This window comes from Falco rusticolus, chromosome 1, assembly GCF_015220075.1.
Source record: "Falco rusticolus isolate bFalRus1 chromosome 1, bFalRus1.pri, whole genome shotgun sequence".
Classification (NCBI taxonomy): domain Eukaryota; kingdom Metazoa; phylum Chordata; class Aves; order Falconiformes; family Falconidae; genus Falco; species Falco rusticolus.
Genome location: NC_051187.1, coordinates 33,163,462 through 33,182,816, shown reverse-complemented (window position 1 = coordinate 33,182,816; position 19,355 = coordinate 33,163,462). Strand labels below are relative to the sequence as shown.

The following is a 19,355-nucleotide window of genomic DNA, read 5'->3' as shown; positions in this document are numbered from 1 at the left end:
ACCTCCTCATGGTCAGGCTAACCCAGCTTAACCCCCTCCACCTCTTGTGGTGCAATGTGTGCCAGCTCCATCACCGTGTTGGTAGCCCTTCTCTGGGCCTCTCCAGTTTATTCACATCCCTCTTGAACTGGGAGGCCCACATCTGAACCCTACTGGGTGGAGAGGCAGCAGCTTCCTTCAGGTGGCTGCCCATTCTCTTCCTAGCATCCTCACCTGTGGGCTTTGCCATTTACTCTGGAGAAGAACAGTGACAAGCTGATGTTCAACCTGAGGTCCACTGTAGCGTCCAAGTTTTTTTCAGCAAGGTCCTTCCAGCTTGGATAGGTCAGATGCTTCTTCAACAAACATCCTGTGATGCCACAGACCATGAAGGGCATCACCCTCATGGTGGATGAGGCACTGTCACACCTCAGCATCGCAAAGGGCTGGTTTCTCCACATAATGTGACTGTGAACCTGTTTTCCAAGCATCCTGCCAGGGCCTGCAGGCTTTCCTCCTGCCGCTGTACTTTGGTTCTCTCTGACTGACAGCATCCTGCGACAGGCACCATCAGGGGACTTTGTTTAGGGGTCCACAAAGCAGCAGAGGCTGAAAACCATAAAACAATTTCCCCTGCAGCTGTGTGTGCCACCAGAAAGACCATACATAGCATAAATACACTTGCCTTTCTGAGCCACTTTCCACCGCTCTCTTGGTTGTGCAGGAAGCTTTGACCTCAAGGAAAAACCAGCCGAACCCAATCACAGGAGGAAATCATCATGTGGAGCAAACCCAGGTCTTCTGTGTCCCCGAGATGGAGCAGAAGCCACCTTCCCTGACAGACAGGTCAGGCTTTGGGTGACAACATGATGGCTTGACTAAGGATATGGAGGAGCAGTGGATGAGGCTGGCAGGAGATGCTGTGGTGGAGCAGGACCTGCCCAGCGGCCACCAGCCCTCCTCTCCACCAGCACCTCGTCCAGGGGAAGCAGAGGAGCGCAGTGGCACTTGTGGTCCATCCTCTTCTCCACCAACACTGTAACACTGATCTTCTTCCCATTTCATCCCAATTTCCCAAACTGAAGAACAAGCCGTTGGGTTGGACAACGGCACATTTGTTTTGGCTGGGCCAGCGAGCAGTGATAAAAGCGAGCCTGTTGCCAACAATTCATTTCCTATTTCAGGCCCTACCAAAAATAAACTCGGAAGGGAAACTCCAATGAGAACAAAACATGCATGAGGCAACAGGCTCCCGAAATTACATAGGAAATTTCTCTCTCAGTGCTCGCTAGGGAGGGGGGATGGCAGCACCAGGGGTGTTTCATGCTGGAGGGGGGATTGCAAGGGGCTTGGGGAGCTCCATCAGCTCCACCAGCACAAGCCAGGATTATAGGGATATAAATATATATTCAGCTGACATTTCATGTAGCGGCTTCATGTGGGTACGTTACACGTGGGGAAATGGCTCTTTCCTTCTTTGCTCCCCAAAGTGGATTCAATGGTCTTTGGTTGCCTTCCCCAGGACCCTTGGCTCCAGGAATGGCCAGGCTGGGGGCACTGGAATGTCATCTGGCTGAGTGGGTGACATCCAGCATCCAGCTGGCACGGGGCTCCCTGCAGCTGTGCTGAGTAATCACCCCACAAACTGGGACCCCCAAAGAGAAGCAGCCACTGCCACACCACCAAAACCATCTCACATTCCTCACCGCAGCCACTGGCAGCACCATCAGCATCCCTGGAGGACTCTGGTGGCATCTGAGTCACAATAAATAGCAGCCTTTTTGCAAGCCACCATCTCCTGCTTGCACATGTACCCTCTGCCCACCAGCTCTGCTCCAGCGTGCCAGCCCCCCGGCAGGGAGGAGAAAGCTGTGCCAGCGGTCCCCATGAGCAGGGGTGGTGGCTCTGGGACCCTGTGCCACTAGCCCTGGGGTGGCACGAACACCTTGAACCGACACCTACAGCTTTCCCTGGGGGTGACGGAGCCTTTCTGTGGCTGTTCGCAGCCTTTTCCCCCATGGAGGGCTGCGGGGGCGGCAGCTTTGTCACTGCAGCCTTTCCCTGTGCCCGAGATGCCACACAAGACACAGGACATCAATATAAACATATACTCCAGGAGTATATGCATTTTAATATATATACACACATACGGAAATACATATATAGATTTATATGTATAAAATATACATACACATATATATGTATATATAAAAATATATATATACACACACACTCCTATACACTCTGGGGGTAAATTTTTTAAATGTATATATACTCATTTTCTTATACATGCACACACACTCTCCTATATACTCCTGGAGTACATAATATATACTTATAAATGTATTTATATATATATATATATATAAAAGAATATATAAGTACATGAAGTATAGCTATATACACACACATATATTTTTATGTATTTATTTTTATATATGCATATATATGTGTATATCCACACGCACATCTATACTTAGATATTTATTGAAGCTCCAGGAGTTGAAGGTGAGGATGGACAGGCTGGGCTGAGGTTGCCCCCAGCCTGCAGCATCCGCGTGCCAGCCCCATCACCGCTGGCCCCATGGCAGTGCCACCCGGGCACCCCCCGACACGGTGCCCACAGAGTGGGTCTTTGTGACCCTGAATCCAACAGGCACGAGGCTGGGCATCTCCTGGAGGATGTGGGGTTCAGGGAGCCACAGGTGCGGGGGTGTCTCAGCATGGACCTGTTGGGGGAGCAAGGCAGCGGGGTGTCCAGCGAGGGGTTTACCTCCCTGCACCGTTCAGAGCCCAGCAGCAGCCCCAGGCTCTGCAGCTGGGACCTGGCACCTCTCTAAAGCCATTTTGTCCCCACTGACAGGCACCCAGGGCTGGGCAAAAGGCCACGGTCACGCTTCTCTGCCCTGTCCTCTGCGCGGACCAAGCTGAAGCTCCTGGGCTTTAAACTGGGGACATGCCCCCAGCTCATCGGGGTCTCCAGGAGACCCTCCGCAGCACCTCAATCCTCCAGCCTAAAGGCTAGGGTGCATGTGAATGTGCCATTTGGGGAGGAGATGGTGCTGTGCCCTGAGGAGCCCCAGGGCACCGTGGGGGGCTGCAGCTGGAGCCCCCCACTTGGCAGGCATCGGGCATGCGTGCAACACCTCCCTGGGCAGCCCGCCGAGCAAACCCACTTTGGCTCCATTTTAAGACTCTCCCTCACCCAGTGGAGTAGCAGGAGCATTTGCATGTGATCCAGGGCACCAATTAATCCCTGGTCATAACGAACTGCACAGACCAAAGGGACGAAGCTCGGCAGCTGCAGCGCTTTGGGGCTGCAAATGCATTTCTAGCACACCGAGCCATCTCTGAGCAGATCCAAGAGCCTGAGCTTTTATTCCAACCTCTGGAAGCTCTGTCCGGCATCATTTGGGAAAAATCCCTATTTTTGCATGGAAAGCCTGTGTGCGCTCACATCCAAGTGCTCTAAGCAGGAGAGGAAGAATAATTAGGCAGAAGATAGGCAGAGGCATCCGCACCGCCGCTACCTGATTTATCCCCGCGCCTGTGCTGGCCCGGCCACACGCTGTAACACGCCTGGCCTTGTTTAGTCTGTGTGGGAGCACAAATCACGGCGCAATGTCATCGCTCTGCCAGGGTCTGGATTTCATTAGGAGCCACATGATCGGCCTTGGCTGCTGCTGGGGGCTGGCCGTGCTCCCCCCGCAGCGCTGCACAGGATGCAGGGGCGACGGGTTGGGGCGCAGGGCTGAATAGGCGCCTTGTCTGCAGGTGAGGAGCAGCAGCCGCCTTGGTGGGACAGGGGTTTGGTCCCCCTGGGGTGTTTGAAGACCCTGACAATAGTTTTAGGGGAAGGGAGCGTGGCCTGAAGCTGTCCCCTGCTAGCATGGTGACTGTGGGGGTACGGCAAGAGGGAGCCCCTGCAGCAGCCCTTAGCCCAGAAGATGGGACCCACAAGTTTGGGTCGCTGCCCTTCCCCAAAAGTCAGGCTGCTGAAATAGAGGGGCACAGCTGGCAAGTGGGCAGCCCCAGGCCCAGGGATGGAAGGGGCTGGCTGCAGTCTGCCACAGCCCATCGCATTCTTTGCAGCCCACTGCACCTCTTGCATCCCTTATATCCCATGGCACCCTTTGCACCCCTTGCAGCCCACTGCACCCCTTAGATCTCACTGCATCCTTTGCAGCCCACTGCACCCCTTAGTTCTCACTGCACCCTTTGCACCCCTTGCAGCCCACTGCACCCCTTAGATCTCACTGCATCCTTTGCAGCCCACTGCACCCCTTAGTTCTCACTGCACCCTTTGCACCCCTTGCAGCCCACTGCACCCCTTAGATCTCACTGCATCCTTTGCACCCCTTGCAGCCCGCTGCAACCCTTGCATCCCTTGCAGCCTGCTGTATCCCTTGTGTCCCTTACACCCTCTGCACTGCTTCACCCCTTGGAGCCTGTGGCCCCCACACATAACTCACAGCCAAGCCCATACACTTCTCCTCTCTTGCCCTGTCTCCCTCCCAGGTATAAAGCGTCATGCAGTGGCCCCAGAGCATCCGTGCCAGCCAGCTGGGAGACCCTCCAGCAGCGTGCAGGGGATGCAGCTCCCATCTCTCGCCCAGAGCAAACCCAGGCTCACCAGGCAGGGCCACGCAGGCAGGACCAGGGTGTCCACAGGGTGGTCTAGACCTGTCACCCCACACCACACAGACCTTCTGACAACCCCTCTACTCTGCAGGGAGTGGAGACGTGAGGAGCTCCTGGGCTGCAGAGCCACAACTAACATGAGTTCACCCTGGCTGACCATCCGCATCTCCTCCTGGGGAAGGATGTGCAGTCAGCATGTGTGTGCAGCATTTCCTCTAAGTCCCCATGGATGCTCAGCCCAGACAACTGAAGCCCGGCAATGTTTTCTGACACATTTCTGATGATGTATGCTCCTCCTAGCAGGGCAAACCCAGCTTTTCCAGCTTGGTAGCCCTTGCTCCACTGGCCGTGTCAGCAGCCGGTCAGGAAGGGAGCATGGAGGTTTCACCCGGCACCACCAAGAGCCAGCGACCACCTCGATCCAGATCTTATTTTAGCTGCAGCTCAGGGGTGAAATTCCCGTTCAGATATTCAGCTCCAGAGGCCAGAGCAGGGGAAACACTTTTACTCCGCAGTGTTTAAATTAGAATAAATCCAGTGAGCCCAAGGCTGTGAGGCTCCGGTGGTCCCAGCCATGCATTTCCCTCACCCAGGGGACAAGCTTGCATGACACTTAGGTCAGGCACAAGGTTAAAGTGGCTCAAAAAAGGAAGAGAGGAGGCTGGGGGCAAGCAGCAAAGCCACCATGGTGGGTGACCACGCACCCAGTGCAGGATGGAGTTGGGAGGCTGGTGTTGGGAGCCCCTTCCCCATGGGTGCAGGGAGCTGGTGCAGCTCTTGGAGGTTCCAAGGAGGAGCTGGAGGAGACTCTGGGAAACCATCCAAACCAAGCTGGGTGAGGAGAGTAGGATCGAGCCCCGAGGAGAGGAGCCACCTTGAGACCTGGCCCTGCAGGGGGTTTGCTAATCTGGAAGCGACCTGGCTCTATCCCCAGCTTGGGTACCAGCCAGGGACTAACCGAGTGCACCGGGGCTTGGGCTGAGCCACTGCCAAACCACCGGCTCTGGCACAGCCGACTCAATCCATAGCCATGCCACAGAGAGCAGAGCTGCTGGTGGGATGCTCGCCTGCTCCCAGTCCAAGCCCCAGACGATGCTGCCTTTTCCCCAGCCCCACAGTAAAAGCAATAAAGCCACGTTTGGTGCAAAAGCCGCAGTGCATCAGCCTCTTTCAGTGACAGCTGGCTGCCTGGTGAAACCACGCTCTCCAAAGGCTGAGTGGCTGTCAGGGGAGCTCCCAGCTCCAGAGCGGTGACTCAGAGCCATGGTGACGTGGCGGCTCTCCCGTAGGGATACCAGGGTTGGGCAGATGTCTCCTGTGGCTGGGTTTGCACTCGGGTTTCTCTGGAGAAAGATTCTTAATTGCCATGTGCTCCAGTTGAGAAAACAAGCTGTCCTGCTCCATGCACGTGGGTGCCCAGCTCCTGCTGCCGTCTCTGTTTGAGTCAGGGTGCAGCAAGACCATAAAAATGCTGTTTTCCAGCATTTCTGAACATGTAGAAGTGCCGTTTGGGGGAAGGTAATATCCAGGCATCCCTTCCCTAAATGGGCAGTGGACACCTCTGCAAGTCTCTCCATCCTGGAAGATATTCTCCCTGCAGGTGAGTGCAAGAAGCTTGAACCCCACGGGGACCCTTCACTCAGGGCTGAGATGAGTGGCTCCAGTGGGAAACAGAGTCCTTTGGCCCTCTGGATGTCCCTGCACATCCCATGCCAGGGCATGGGCTCCATCCTATGACATGTGCTTGTCCCTCTGCTTCTACTACCCACCTCTGCATCTGCACCAGCAGCATGAGGAAAGCCCTACGGTTGGTTTGGGGGCTTGAGAAGAAGCAGCAGGCCAGGATTACGACTCCCTCTGTGCTGAGGCAAGGAGCATCCCACTCTCCTGGTGCTCCTCATGGCCATGAGCACCCAGATGCAGCCTCATCCTGCCCAGTGGGACACATTGCTTTGTGCACATGAGCCAGCAGCAGCTGCAGCAGCGATGTGGCTGGAGCATGTGCAGGTCCCATTGGGCTCTTCCCCAGCCCCACTTGCCCAGGTAAGCTCCGTGGTGGGGACGGCAGGGTGAGGAAGGACAGAAGGAGCTTTCTCGCTCTGTTTGTCCCTCCATAGTTCAGTCCAAGCCAGGTTAAGGCTCTTCCTGGACATCACGAGCCAACTGCAGGGTTGTTTCTGACCCTCACCTGGTCAGGGACTCCCCTACCCCAACCTGAGCCCACAACCCAGGAGCCTCATGCACATTCCACATCATGATGTGCTCCCTTGCCTGGACCACCTGGGGCATATGGAGCACGGGACACCCCTGGGTCACCTGTGCTGTCCAGCCTCAGTCCCCATGCATGCCACCCACCCACCTCCCCCATGCTCCTAGACCCCACCTGGAGCTGCAGATTGTCCCCAGTGGGTGACCCAGCTGCAGTTCAGCTCACTGAGCTTCTTCTGCCATCTCAAAGCCCCTTGTCCCTCTGTCCCCATGGCACTCATGCTAGTCCCAGCAAAGCACCCTGGTCCCCCAGCTCCGGCTGCATCCACCACAGTGAGTTTGCCCTGCATCACTGCCAGCATCCTGGTCCAGCAATAAAGGCAGTGTGAGCACCACATGAAACAGGGCCAGCTACCTCGTGGTGTGCACACGGGCTTGGAGATCTGCACCAGGTCCCCCAAAAGCCCAGCCTTTGCAGACCCCAGCCCGCCAGCCTGCAGAAGGCAGCGCCTGGAGCCTGCCAGGCTAATGAGAAGCGCATGGGACCCACATCTGGTAGCAATTGAGCGGGGAGCAGCGCTGGGAAGGGAGGAAGCGCAGATTTCCTGCAGCACAAAGGAAGGGAGAGGAATGTCCGTGGCGGAGCGGAGGTCCCAGCGTCTGCCCTCCCTCTGCCGGCTTTGCCGCAATGCCTTCAGTAGGGGTGCAAAGGCACCGGATTGTGCCTTGCTCCTTCGCTGGCACTGCTGGAGCTTGTCCCTGGAAACGTGCTGCCCTCTTCCCTGGGCTGAGTCCCTTGTCTGCCTGGCTGCCCCCCTTTCTGCTCACAGCTGTGCGCAGGCACCCCACGGCTGCTGTGCACAGCTCATGGCCGTGCTGGCCCTCCAAGCCTCACGCATGGTCTCTTCCCTCCAGTCTGGTGCTGCTCAGTGTCAAGGTCAAGACCCTGCTGCTCAAGGTCTGGGGTCAAGACAACCTTCCCCATGCCCAGGCACCACTGGGCTTCAGCTCCCCTGCAAAACAGCCTTGGGAAGAGAGCAGAAGCCCCAGCGAGGCAGTGAAGGCAGCAAGACCAAGGCAGGGTCTGCTCGATGCCACGACGATGGGGCTGTGACACTTGGAGGGGGCGAGGCAGGTTGCATTTAGGTTGTCACCAGTACAGGCAGTCGCGTCGGAGGCAGGCAGCTTGCCTGGTCCTGTGCTGGTACCAGCTGAAGTCTTGGCCACCATACGCAAGTATCCACAGCTGCTGAAGGGATTTTGGTTTTCCTGCTGGGGAAATACCCTGGGACAGCAAAACCCTGGCTTCAGGTGACACCCAGAGCAGGATATTCAGCAAAAGGTGCTGTCAAATCTTCGTCACGGAGGATGGCAAGCATCGGGGATGCTTTTATCCTGGTCGTTTCGTATTGCCCCAGTTGGAGCTGAGCAGCACAGCTAATAGCTTTTAATTAAAAGACCCTTTTTTCCCCTTCCCCAGCAGCTGAGCAGGCTGCAGCCACCTGGGCTCTGAGCCACGGCTCTGCCTCCAGCCGCTCCGGCACGGCAGAAACCTCTTGGTGGTTCCCAAGGCTGGGGCTGGGGTGATTTGTCTGTTCAAAATACAGGGCAGCCATTTCATGGGGACATCGCAGCCAAGCTGGGGGAGGAGCAGGCAGGACAGACAGACGCTGCAGGGTTAACTCTACAAGGCAGTGGTCTAAGCAGCTGAGAGGTGCAGGGACCTGCAATCAGCCCACCCAAAGCCTCTCCAGCACTTGGGATCTGCAGATGCTTAGGTGGAAATCTGAGGTGACCAACCTGGGGAGGGGGGGAAAGGGACGGTTTATATCCAAGAATATTTTAGGGATATCCCATTTGCCTGGGGATGCCCCGTGTTCTTCTCCAACACGGCCATTTCTACTCCCCTCCAGCAGGCAGAACAGCTTTTGTCGGCTTTGAAGTCATATTAAAACCAATACTTTTAAGGCATTTTTAATACATTTCAGGGGATCTTTCATTTTGCTAATTCAAGCCAGGAACCTTTTCTATCCGTGTGACTGAAATGAATTTGCGACTCGAGTTGATCTCATTACCTGCACTTGAGTGCTCACCAGCAGCAAAGCCAGTGCCATCTTGAGCGGGTAAGCCATTGCCATCCCAAGTGGGTAAACCATTACCAACCTAAGCAGATAAAACCGTTGCCATCCTGAGCGGATAAGCCATTGCCATGCCGGAGACACGTCTGAAGTCAAAATGCACTTAAACCCCGGGTGTGTTAAGTAATCAGGAGGGACCCTGGCAGCCCAGGGGTCTCGCCCTTCTCAGGGCTCCCCAGAGAACCCCTGGACGTTGCCTGGCTTGGCTCCAGCAGGGTGTCCGTGGGGAATGGTCCCCAGCTCGTGGGCTGGAATGAGACCGTGAAGCCAAGGGCCTGGAGAGTGAAACCCCTCCGATGGTGGTGACACCGGGGGTCACTGTGTTTTTGGCCACAGCAGTCACCCTGTAGGGTCACTCAAACCCCATTGGACACGCTTTGGATAAAGTCAGTTAAAACATTTTCAGATGGGGTGGGGACGTGCTCCCGGCGCACCCAGTGCGATGGGCTGGAGGGAAACCAGGAGACCTCCCGCCGGTGCCTGGTGACCAGTGCCTGGTGTGCAGCGAGCAGTGCCCAGTGCCAGGTGCCCAGTGCCCGGTGCGCAGTGCCCTGTGAGCGGTGCCCGGTGCGCGGTGCCCAGTGCCTGGTGTGCAGTGCCCAGTGAGCGGTGCCCGGTGCCCAGTGTGCAGTGCCTGGTGAGCAGTGCCCGGTGTGCGGTGCCCGGTGAGCAGTGTGCGGTGCCCAGTGCCTGGTGCCCAGTGCCCGGTGAGCAGCGCCTGGTGCCCGGTGCGCAGTGCCCGGTGCACGGTGCCCAGTGAGCAGTGCGCAGTGCCCAGTGCCGGGTGTGTGGTGCCCGGTGAGCAGTGCCCGGTGCCCCGTGCCCGGTGCGCGGTGCCCAGTGAGCAGTGCGCAGTGCCCAGTGCCCGGTGCGCGGTGCCCGGTGTGCGGTGCCCGCTGCACGGTGCGCGGTGCCCGGTGCGCGGTGCCCGGTGAGCAGTGCCCGGTGCCCGGTGCGCGGTGCGCGGTGCCCGGTGAGCAGTGCCCAGTGCGCAATGACCGGTGCGCAGTGCCCAGTGCCCGGTGCGCGGTGCCCAGTGCCTGGTGCGCGGTGCCCGGTGCCCAGTGAGCAGTGCGCAGTGCCCAGTGCCCGGTGCGCGGTGCCCGGTGCCTGGTGCGCGGTGCCCGGTGCCCAGTGAGCAGTGCGCAGTGCCCAGTGCCCGGTGCGCGGTGCCCAGTGCCTGGTGCGCGGTGCCCGGTGCCCAGTGAGCAGTGCGCAGTGCCCAGTGCCCGGTGCGCGGTGCCCGGTGCCCGGTGCGCGGTGCGCGGTGCGCGGTGCCCGGTCGGCCCCGCCAGCCGCAGGGCGCCACCGCGACCCGGCACAAGGGCCCGGGGGAAGGCGGCGCTCGGGCCCGGGCGCGCTCCCGGCGCCGAGGGGCGGGGCCGCGCACATGCGCAGGGCGGGGTGTGGCGGGGGCGCGCACATGCGCAGGGCGCGGCGGGTGGCGGCGGGGACGCGCACGGCGGGGCCATGGAGCGGTTCGGCGGCGGCGGCGGGCCCGGGGGGTACGAGGCGGCGGCGGCGGAGCAGTTGTCCCGGCAGCAGGAGCGGCACTACCGGCTGCTGTCGGAGCTGCAGGCGCTGGTGAAGGCGCTGCCCAGGTGAGCGCAGGGCTGCGGGGGGGCGGCACCGAGCCGGTACCGAGCCGGTACCGTGCTGACCCGGTGCCCGTAGCCCCTGCCAGCAGCGGCTGTCCTACACGACGCTGAGCGACCTGGCGCTGGCGCTGCTGGACGGGACCGTGTTCGAGATCGTGCAGGGCCTGCTGGAGATCCAGCACCTCACCGAGAAGAACCTCTACAGCCAGCGGCTGCAGCTGCACAGCGAGCACCGCGGTGCGGGCCGGCGGCGGGGGGCGGGGGGAGATGGGGAGCACCGCGGGGGGCAGGGGGTGAGGAGGCTGCAGGGAGCGGGGGAGGGGGGCATGGGGGGGGACAGGCCCAGGGCATGGCGGGGACGTGGGGGGGGACAGGCCCAGGGCATGGCGGGGACGTGGGGGGGGACAGGCCCAGGGCATGGGGGGGACGTGGGGGGGGACAGGCCCAGGGCATGGGGGGGACGTGGGGGGGACAGGCCCAAGACTTGGAGGGACGTGGGGGGCACATTGAGGGGGGCAGGCCCTGGGCATGGAGAGGGGCAGGCCCAGGGTTTGGGGGAGACATGGAGGGGGGCAGGCCCAGGATATGGGGGGGGCAGGCCCAAGGGCGTGGCATGCTCTGGGCATGGGGGGGATTGGGGGGGGCAGGCCCAGGGCTTGGGGGGCTGGGGGGTGGGGCATGACGGGGCATACCCAAAACCGTGGGGCTGGGCCCTGAGGGGCACAGCCCAGGGATGCTGGGGGGATGCCCAGCACACTGAGGGATGGTGATGGGGACACTGGGAGTAGCCTTGGGATGCTGGGGGGGAGCAGGTGGTGGTGGCACTGGGGTGGGGGGCAGTGAGGGCACTGCGGAGGCGAGGCAAGCCTGGGGCATCTGGGGGGCAGGGGGTGACACTGGGGGGCAGGTTGTGGGGGCACAAAGGGGGGTGGGACACTGGGCTGGCCACACATAGCGAGGAGGGAGGGGACATGGTGGCAGTGTGCCTTGACCCGCTGCCCATCCCTGTCTCCCTGTCGCAGGACTGAAGCAGGAGCTCTTCCACCGGCACAAAGAAGCCCAGCAGTGCTGCAGGCCCCACAACCTGCCGCTCCTGCGTGCAGCCCAGCAGCGGGAGATGGAGGTGAGGGGGGGGCAGGCCGGGTACAGCCCTCCCCTGGTGCAGGGGCTGTGTCCCTTCCCCAGGGGGCTCACAGCCCCTTTGCTGTAGGACCACTCCTGCATCGCAGCAACATCAAGGCATCTCCAGAGGGTTTAACTCGTTGCCACCCTGCAACCTTGGGAGCTGCCAGCCATCCAGTCTGGTCTTGCTAGCACCACCCTAGGCTCCCCACCCTGACCTGGGGGTCCCCTTCTTTTGCTATGCCCCCTCTCCCCCCAAGCATTGGGGCCCAGGCTCTTGCCATCTGGGATAGCTGCAACGTGTGATCCAAGAATTCTGGAGGTTCAGGAGCTCACTCCGAAAGACCGATGCTCTCCACAACGCTTTAACAATTCTTTGTTATTTGACGGGTTGAAGCCCGCGTACGGGTAGAGAGCAAGGTATGTGAAGTCTGCCATTACGTCACAGCAAGTAGAAAGCAGAGAATACTAAAAAAATGAATGTATTTTACTTGGTGGCACTGATAAGGAGGAACTACTTTGAGGTACAGTAAGCACAGAAATAGTTTCTGTGAGCGTCCTGAGGCATTTGGGAAAGGCATTTCAGCACAGGCAGTAGGTTCAGTCCCAAAGGACTTACCTTACGTTGGCGATAAGATAGAAGCAGTTTTATAAGGTAAAAGAAACTACAAGTAGCTAGTTATCTTAATTGATGGAGTTTAAATGTAGGGGTGAAGTTATTTTACTCCACATAGGACAAATATAACTGTTTAAATACAGCCTCTTTCCTGACCTTTGCCCGTGACAAGAACTCACTGCTGGATCTCTTGACTTGGTGTTGCCAGATCCCTCATTTCCTATCAAGGTGACTAAAGCCAGGCTGGACCTCTTCTAGCTGTCCCTGTTACTTCTGTCTCTAAATACCGTAGACTTACAGCAAGTAATAATCTATATGCCTGTTTTAAAGCATTTTCAATATAGTCTTCATTCATTAAGTAGACCATTCATTATGCATTGTTTCTCCATGTCTTACATGATGTGCAATATCTTCCTTCTGCCTTCACTCTGCTTTCCTCTTCCATTTTCCTCTGCCAGGTACTAGAGTTACTTCTTCCCCTTTTTTATCCTCTGATATTTCTGCTGTAGAGCATTTTGGGAGAAATAGATCGATCATCTCGGTAACAATTGGTATGTGTCTAATCGGAGCTGCCCTCTGTGTTTAAAGGTTTCGAAGACCAGCTCCCACAAGATAGCTTGAGATTGACCTTCCAGGAGAGGTAACACAAGATGTAGTTTCTAGATGTCTGGCTTCTTAGTGGAACCTATAGCATTTAGAAAGGCTTTGTCTATCATGCAGGGTTGCCAGCCACCAGAGCTGAAGCTGAAGCAAAAGCTTGTGTTTAAGCCTTAGTTTTTTCCAAGATTTTGGCACTTTTCTGTAGCCCAGTATCAGGTGCCAACCCTAAACAGTGTGTAGGCACTTAAATCTATTTTTCTTCAAACCCATGGTAAGTCACTCCTCCAGCACAGTAAGTGGAGGAGATGATGGTGTGGTGCCTCCTTCCCCCAGGGTGGCTGGAAGGAAGGAAAGTCTTTAGGGAATGAGGGATTTGCATCCTTTTGTATCTTCCACAGAGAGCCTCTAGACTGAAGAAAGTGTAAGGACAGAGCTTTCTTAGGTTCATTAGCATCCCATACTGAAGGAGGCAATTAGCCCCTCTACCTCACCTTTTATTGAGGCTTAAGTTGTCTTGAATCTATTCACGTATATTCTAATAAGATCCTGTCCCAGGTGTTTTCTGTGGAGTAGCTGATGTATGGTAATCTGCTGGTAGATCAAAGTCCTGCATCCTCCTTAACAGCAAGTTCTGCAAAGCTTTCTCAAACCTATGGACATAATTAGAAATGTAAGATGCTAATTGACTGCCGTACATCCAAGAAAGGTTATATGAGGCAGCTCCTGCTCCATTTAAGTAATAACTGCTCTTCATTTAGGTGGGGCCTTTTGCAGACAGCCGCTGATATGTCCATGCTGTAGACAAACCTCCGTGCTTTTCCCAGACTGTTCAGGGCTGAGACCTCTGTCATTCGAATTTGGGATTTTCCCCAGGACTTGTAGCAGTGCACGGGCTTTCTGCTCCCCTGTCGGATGGCTTTGCCCAGCCACGGCTGTAGGAAATCCCACGCATTGTTGATTTCTCCCTTTCTGCGCAGCGAGGATAGCTTACCCTTGTGAATATTTCCAGCTAAACGCATGCCTGTTTACTGTGTTGCAAAGGGTAAAATGTCGAAACTCGTGCCATTTATTTCCTGCAAGAGAATGAGCCTTCCTTTGCATTTAGATGGGATTTGATGCTTCCTGACTTTCGCTGTGGCTAGCAAAAGAAGTCTGTCACTCAGTGCAGCCTGGTAAGGTTGTATTGCCTAGCCTCCACACACACAGGGCTTTTTATTTGAGCTGGGCTCTGTCCTTGTTCTTTGCAATCCTTCTGCTCTCCCCTCTCCAGCAGAGTTTCTGGTAGGTTGAGATTTCCTCCAGAACTGTCGAGCAGTGCCCCTTTCTGCAGCTAGCTGAGCATGTAAGTGCTCCTAGAGTGTGCCCACTGCTCCTGATGTCCAACGTGCCTTTGACGTAGCACACAGTTGCTGTGCTCCACTTCTTCAGAGGCAATGTAGACGTTTCTCTGCTGAGGTTTAGGCACATGTCGGCAAGGCAGGAGGAGCTGGGGGCTGTGTTCTGCTGGTTGGAGCTATTTTGCAAAGTCCCTACAATATTCTCAGTCTGCCAAAACCAGAGCCCCAGTGTGCTGTAGTCCCAAGCGGGACTTCAGCTTGCTGTTGTCAATACAAAATAAACCGTCTTTCCAGTTGCAAAGTTACTTTTTTGAGGAGTTCAGCTCCTTTAGTGAATACATGGGCTCTGGTTGTGGTTTTACAGCTCCAGGTCTGTGTGTTAGTGTCCAGGGAACAGGGAGGCATTCGAGCTGGCACCTTGATGAGCTTTGGTGGCCTATGTTACTCCTCCAATTCTTTCTTCAGCCTCGCCAGTCCTGTGAGGGGTATACAATTTTTAGACTGCTGACTTCTTTTGAGCCCCTGCTGCTGGAGTGCTCAGCTGTAGCCTGCTGCTCAGACGTTGGCTCATGAAGAAAAGTCATTCAGATACCGATCTGTTGCTTGTGGTCTTTCAGGGCCCCAAACATACATAAAGCAGGCTGGTCCCGATGCCCTGCATTTTCTGGAGTGATAGCTTTGCTGTAAGTCATGGCAAGTGGAGGAGGGAAGATCTGGGACTGTGCTTGCTGCCCTCTGCTGTCCTTGGGACTCTTGAGAGCAGGCATGCTTCAAGATTCAGTTGCTCTTTGGTTTCAGTAAAAGACCCGAGATGAGAAAAAGATAGGAGGGAAGCAGATATGCCACCTTTTCCCCCTTGTCTACTGTTATCTTTTTTTCAGGCCGTGGAGCAACGAATTCGAGAGGAACAGCGAATGATGGATGAGAAGATAGTCTTGGAACTGGACCAAAAAGTGATAGACCAACAGAGCACTCTGGAGAAGGCTGGGGTGTCTGGCTTCTACATCACCACCAACCCACAGGTTGGTGTTTAGGCAGGAGTGTAAGATCTGACAGTACTCTTGTATTAATATTTTCGTTATTCTGAAAAACCTTGCTCTTAATGAATCCTGAATGGCTGGGTCAGAAAGAATGATCTGTCCTTTGCCTCATCAGCTGGTGGGCAATGTGCCCTGGGCCGACCTAGTACCAGGTTCATAATGAAGAAGCAGAAACCCATTAGACGGGGCAGGATCCCCAGCTTTCTGCAATGTTTTTCCCAGTGTGGAGGGAAGAAACGCTGTGCCAACAGCCTGCAGTCCTGTGACTCTTGAATGGGCCTGAATAATACTAAAATAAATGGCTGCGTAGGTTTATCACTTTTGTACCTAGCTTAGCTGTACAAATTGCCTTGAAGAAGTCTTTATTAGGCATCTTGTTAATTCTTGCACGTGACTTGCTGGAGGTGATGATCACAGACTGTGATTAGAAAATTGTTCTTGGTTTCCCCAGTGCATCTGCTCTTAAAACTTGTGAGCAATCGCCTGGGTTTTTCTCTGTTGTCTCAACACCACCGCAGGAATGAAAAAATAAAACTTTGAAGGTCTCATTGTAAGGCCACAAAAGTTTGCAGGGAATGCAGAAACAGGCTGTTCTTAACTCTGTTTTTTCAGCTGATTAAATTTCACTTTGATAAAGACCTACTAGTGAGAAAAGATGGCTTAAACTTAGTTAAACAGGCATTTTCTAAAACCCACATGATTCCTGGTTGTGTAGCCTTGAACAAGCCTCTTATTTTTCCCGTGCTGCTATTCCTCATCTGTATAATGAAAGCAGCTCTTTCTCTCCCCTCCTGCCCCTGCCTCTTGTGTTATTTTTGTAAGTAATAACTCTTAACAGGGTTCCTATTTGGTGGGTTTTGTTTATGTTTGCCTTTACAATAGCTGGCAAAGCAGACACAGACCTTGGCTTGTACATGTGAATGCCACCATCGTGTAAGAAATCACTGCTGGAATCTGTTCTCCATGCATTTCCCATCAGCTGATGTGTTTCCTCCCAGTCTGTTGTATAAAATGCCCATTTAGGCAGTTGATACATTTTTACAAAAATAGATTTTTATTTCCATCACGTAATGTCTGCAAGCCTGAGTCACGGAACGGGGTTCACTGAATTAGCTACTCCACCACATAGTCTCTGCTAAATGGCTTGTGAGCTAAATGTAACTAAAGAACAAGCAGATGGTAAGGAAACCATAAGCTGATGTTGGTGACTACAGGAGACTGTGGTCTTCACTTAATTACAGTCATGAAAAAGGAGTTTTTGATGAGGAATGAAATACCTAGAGGGGGTTTGACGCTCCAGCACAGCAGTGTGTGGCACATGGCTTAGGCTCTACCCAGAGAGTACCCAAAGCAATCCCTCCTGCTTCCTGCCCTTCTGTGCTGGAGAATGATCAGGGCATTGAAGGTGCTGCTGAAGGATGAGGGGAGGGAGCTGTGCTGACCTGGAGAGCCTCGTCTGGGGTGTGTGGTTGTGTGTGTGTGCAAGGGCATACTGCTGCCCCTCTCTTGGAGGCCGCTCCAGAAGCGGAAACCTGCAGAACTGGCCAGCCCTCACTGCATTTATTGCTAAATCATGGTCGAGAAGCAAGAGCCGTTCTGAATCCTTAATGAAGTATAAAGCCCTGGGATTCCTAAGACAGCTGCAGTTTGCAGCAGATCTCTTAAGATATTATTACTGGGTATTTTATAGAAATGCTTAAACAGGATGAAGGCTTTGCTTTGTATTTGTGTGTTTTTTCTTTTGTTCCCCAAAGATTAGTAGCTCTTGAGTGGGTGGTACAAACCAGTCCTTTCTGCTTCCTGCAGCAGGGAATGGGATCGTCTTGTTCTTGCAGAAATGTCTGTCTTCTTTTGCAGGAGCTGACTTTACAGATGAATTTACTGGAGCTGATTCGGAAGTTACAACAGAAGGAATCCGAGTCGGAGAAGGCTTTTTCCTGAATGAGCAAATCTGCTGTTTACTTCCCAGAGTTTTCTTCAGACTTCTCTCTAAAGAATAGACTGTTAATGCATTTGCTTTGTGTTGTGTCAGGAAGAGGTTCCTGGCTGTAGAAGAAATAGCTGAGGCCCTTAGATAACCTTAGAGCCTAGGGCAGGCAGACCCCCAGAGCAGGGGGGTGGTTGGGGGGCATCATACTGCCTCTCTCCAGTCCTTAGAGCAAGATGAGTGCTGCACAGCTTGCTGGGACGAGAGAGGTGACGGAGGAGGGTGTTAATCTGCCACATACAGCCTGCAGTGTCGGTGAGGGCTGTTTACTAAGCTGGGGGAGGCTGGGCCAGGCACGGAGGCAGCAAACCCAGCCCAGCCGCACGTGGGTGACCCCTGTGTTGAGGTGTATCAGGCTGAATGGGTGAGCAATGTGAGCTCCAAATTGCAGTCTTCTCTTCTGATTCGAGGAGGAGGAGCAAGTGTTGCTGGTAGGGAATGGGAGAGGGGAGTAGCTGCCCTATCAGACAGGGAAGAAAAGTGGGCTCACCATCGGTATTGCTTCACCATAGCAGATGGTTGGCAGCTGGGGGAAAAAAAGTCCAAGGTTTATCTACGAGATACTTCTTTGTGTGTTGAGGCAGAAAGAGCCTCAAACAGGCAGACCCTTCCCAGAGAGCCCTCTAGGCAGGTATTGACATCGGCTTTATTAAATAAGGATTTCAGGCTTTTGGCCAGCATTGCTGAGCTGTGATGTTCGCAGCATTCCCACCCGGCTCGGATAGCAGAGAAGGCTTGAGAGCTTTTGCTTTGTTAATTTAAACCAGTTTCCAAATGGAGAGAAATAAAAGTATTTGCCCTGCCTTCTGGGGCTGCAAGTGTCGATGATTGTGATTACATTTGTCCCATACCCACTTGATGAACGTAAAGCCAGAAGGGAACCTGCAGCGTTTCTGAGACCTTTCAGGGCTGAGCTGATAACCCCAAGAGCCTGACGCATCCCTGGGATTTGGTGTGCTTGCTGAAGAATTGGTAAAAGAACGCTTCAAGTATGTGAGAAGCTGCCACCCAGAAGGACACACGCACACACACCCCTTGGACACAGCCCCTCCTGGATGGCTGGAGCAGCAGCAGAGCTGATGGTGTGGCTGGAGAAGCTCAGGCACAGCTAACACAGCAGGTCAGGGTTGCTGCTGGTGGGTTCGGCTCTGCTTTGCTGCCCGATGCCGCGAAGGGTGCAGCCCACCTTGGTCCAAAGCTCCCCACAAGCCAGGAGAGTGGTCCCTACCACCTCTGCTGCCATCTCTTCCCAGGGGACAGCTGGTGCTGGGGACCACAGCGGGCTGCTCTGACACTGCCATGACAATGGCAATTCTCAGGCTTCCCGTTCCCACCATCTGGTTGCGGACAGCTCTGCCAGGCATCTGATCCAAGATGAAATTTTCCATGCCTGTGGTCAGGTTGGGTTTCAGAAAGGCTTTTCCATGTGAGAGGGAGAGCGGCAGGGTGGTCAGACGTGGTTAATTGGTGGAAAGGGTTATCCTTGGGGAATAAAGCGCCTGGGATAGCTCGTGATCAGGGAGCATTCGGTCAGGATGATTTCAGTGGAGGAAAACTTGCTCAGCCCCGCCACAAAGCATTCCTGGGCAATACAATGCTGAGGGTTCACAGATACTTTCCCAAGCAAAGTGCCTTTGTGTCACTAGAGGGTGATGCCTTCCTACAGCGCTGGCCGTGCCTGTGCTGCTGCACTTGTCCTATTGCCAGTGATGGCCGGAATGGGGTTGCACCTGGGGAGAGTCACCCGAAGGAGCTGGCAGTGCTGGGAAGGATTACCGGATTCCGGCTGTCTCAGCTCCTTGGTTCAGCCACCTGCACGGCCCCCGAGCTCTTGAGGGGTGCCCTGGTGCAACATGTGGTTGGGCACCCCTTTGGTGGCAGCTCAGGTGGCTTCAGCCACCCATGGAGCTGGGCCTTGCGTTCCTGCCCAGGTCCCCTTTTGTGCCAGAAGCAACATGGAGAGGGGATGCACAGGATGGTCGAGTTCCCCATTCCAGTGCAAGGTGACCGATGGGAGAGCTATGGCTCTGCCAGCCCCGTGCTCACCCGTCACCTGGGCGGAGGAAGGTGAACGATGAGTGGTAGAAAG

General features: G+C 55.2%; 1 protein-coding gene across 1 annotated transcript; it reads left to right on the top strand.

Annotated features, from left to right (window-relative positions):
- Positions 1-10,429: 10,429 nt before the first annotated feature.
- LOC119141964 (protein DGCR6) lies at positions 10,430-18,089 on the top strand. Its single transcript, XM_037374974.1, has 5 exons — positions 10,430-10,567; positions 10,641-10,801; positions 11,587-11,687; positions 15,121-15,261; positions 17,137-18,089. The coding sequence occupies exons 1-5, from the start codon at positions 10,437-10,439 to the stop codon at positions 17,218-17,220; spliced, it is 618 nt and encodes a 205-aa protein (XP_037230871.1). The 5' UTR covers positions 10,430-10,436; the 3' UTR covers positions 17,221-18,089.
- The last annotated feature ends 1,266 nt before the right edge of the window (positions 18,090-19,355 follow it).

Bases quoted from the DNA above. Each gene is read 5' to 3' on its own strand.
- LOC119141964 (XM_037374974.1), top strand. From the start codon at position 10,437: ATGGAGCGGTTCGGCGGCGGCGGCGGGCCCGGGGGGTACGAGGCGGCG. The intron at 10,568-10,640 runs GTGAGCGCAGGG...CGGTGCCCGTAG, and splicing joins CTGGTGAAGGCGCTGCCCAG to CCCCTGCCAGCAGCGGCTGT. The intron at 11,688-15,120 runs GTGAGGGGGGGG...TCTTTTTTTCAG, and splicing joins CCCAGCAGCGGGAGATGGAG to GCCGTGGAGCAACGAATTCG.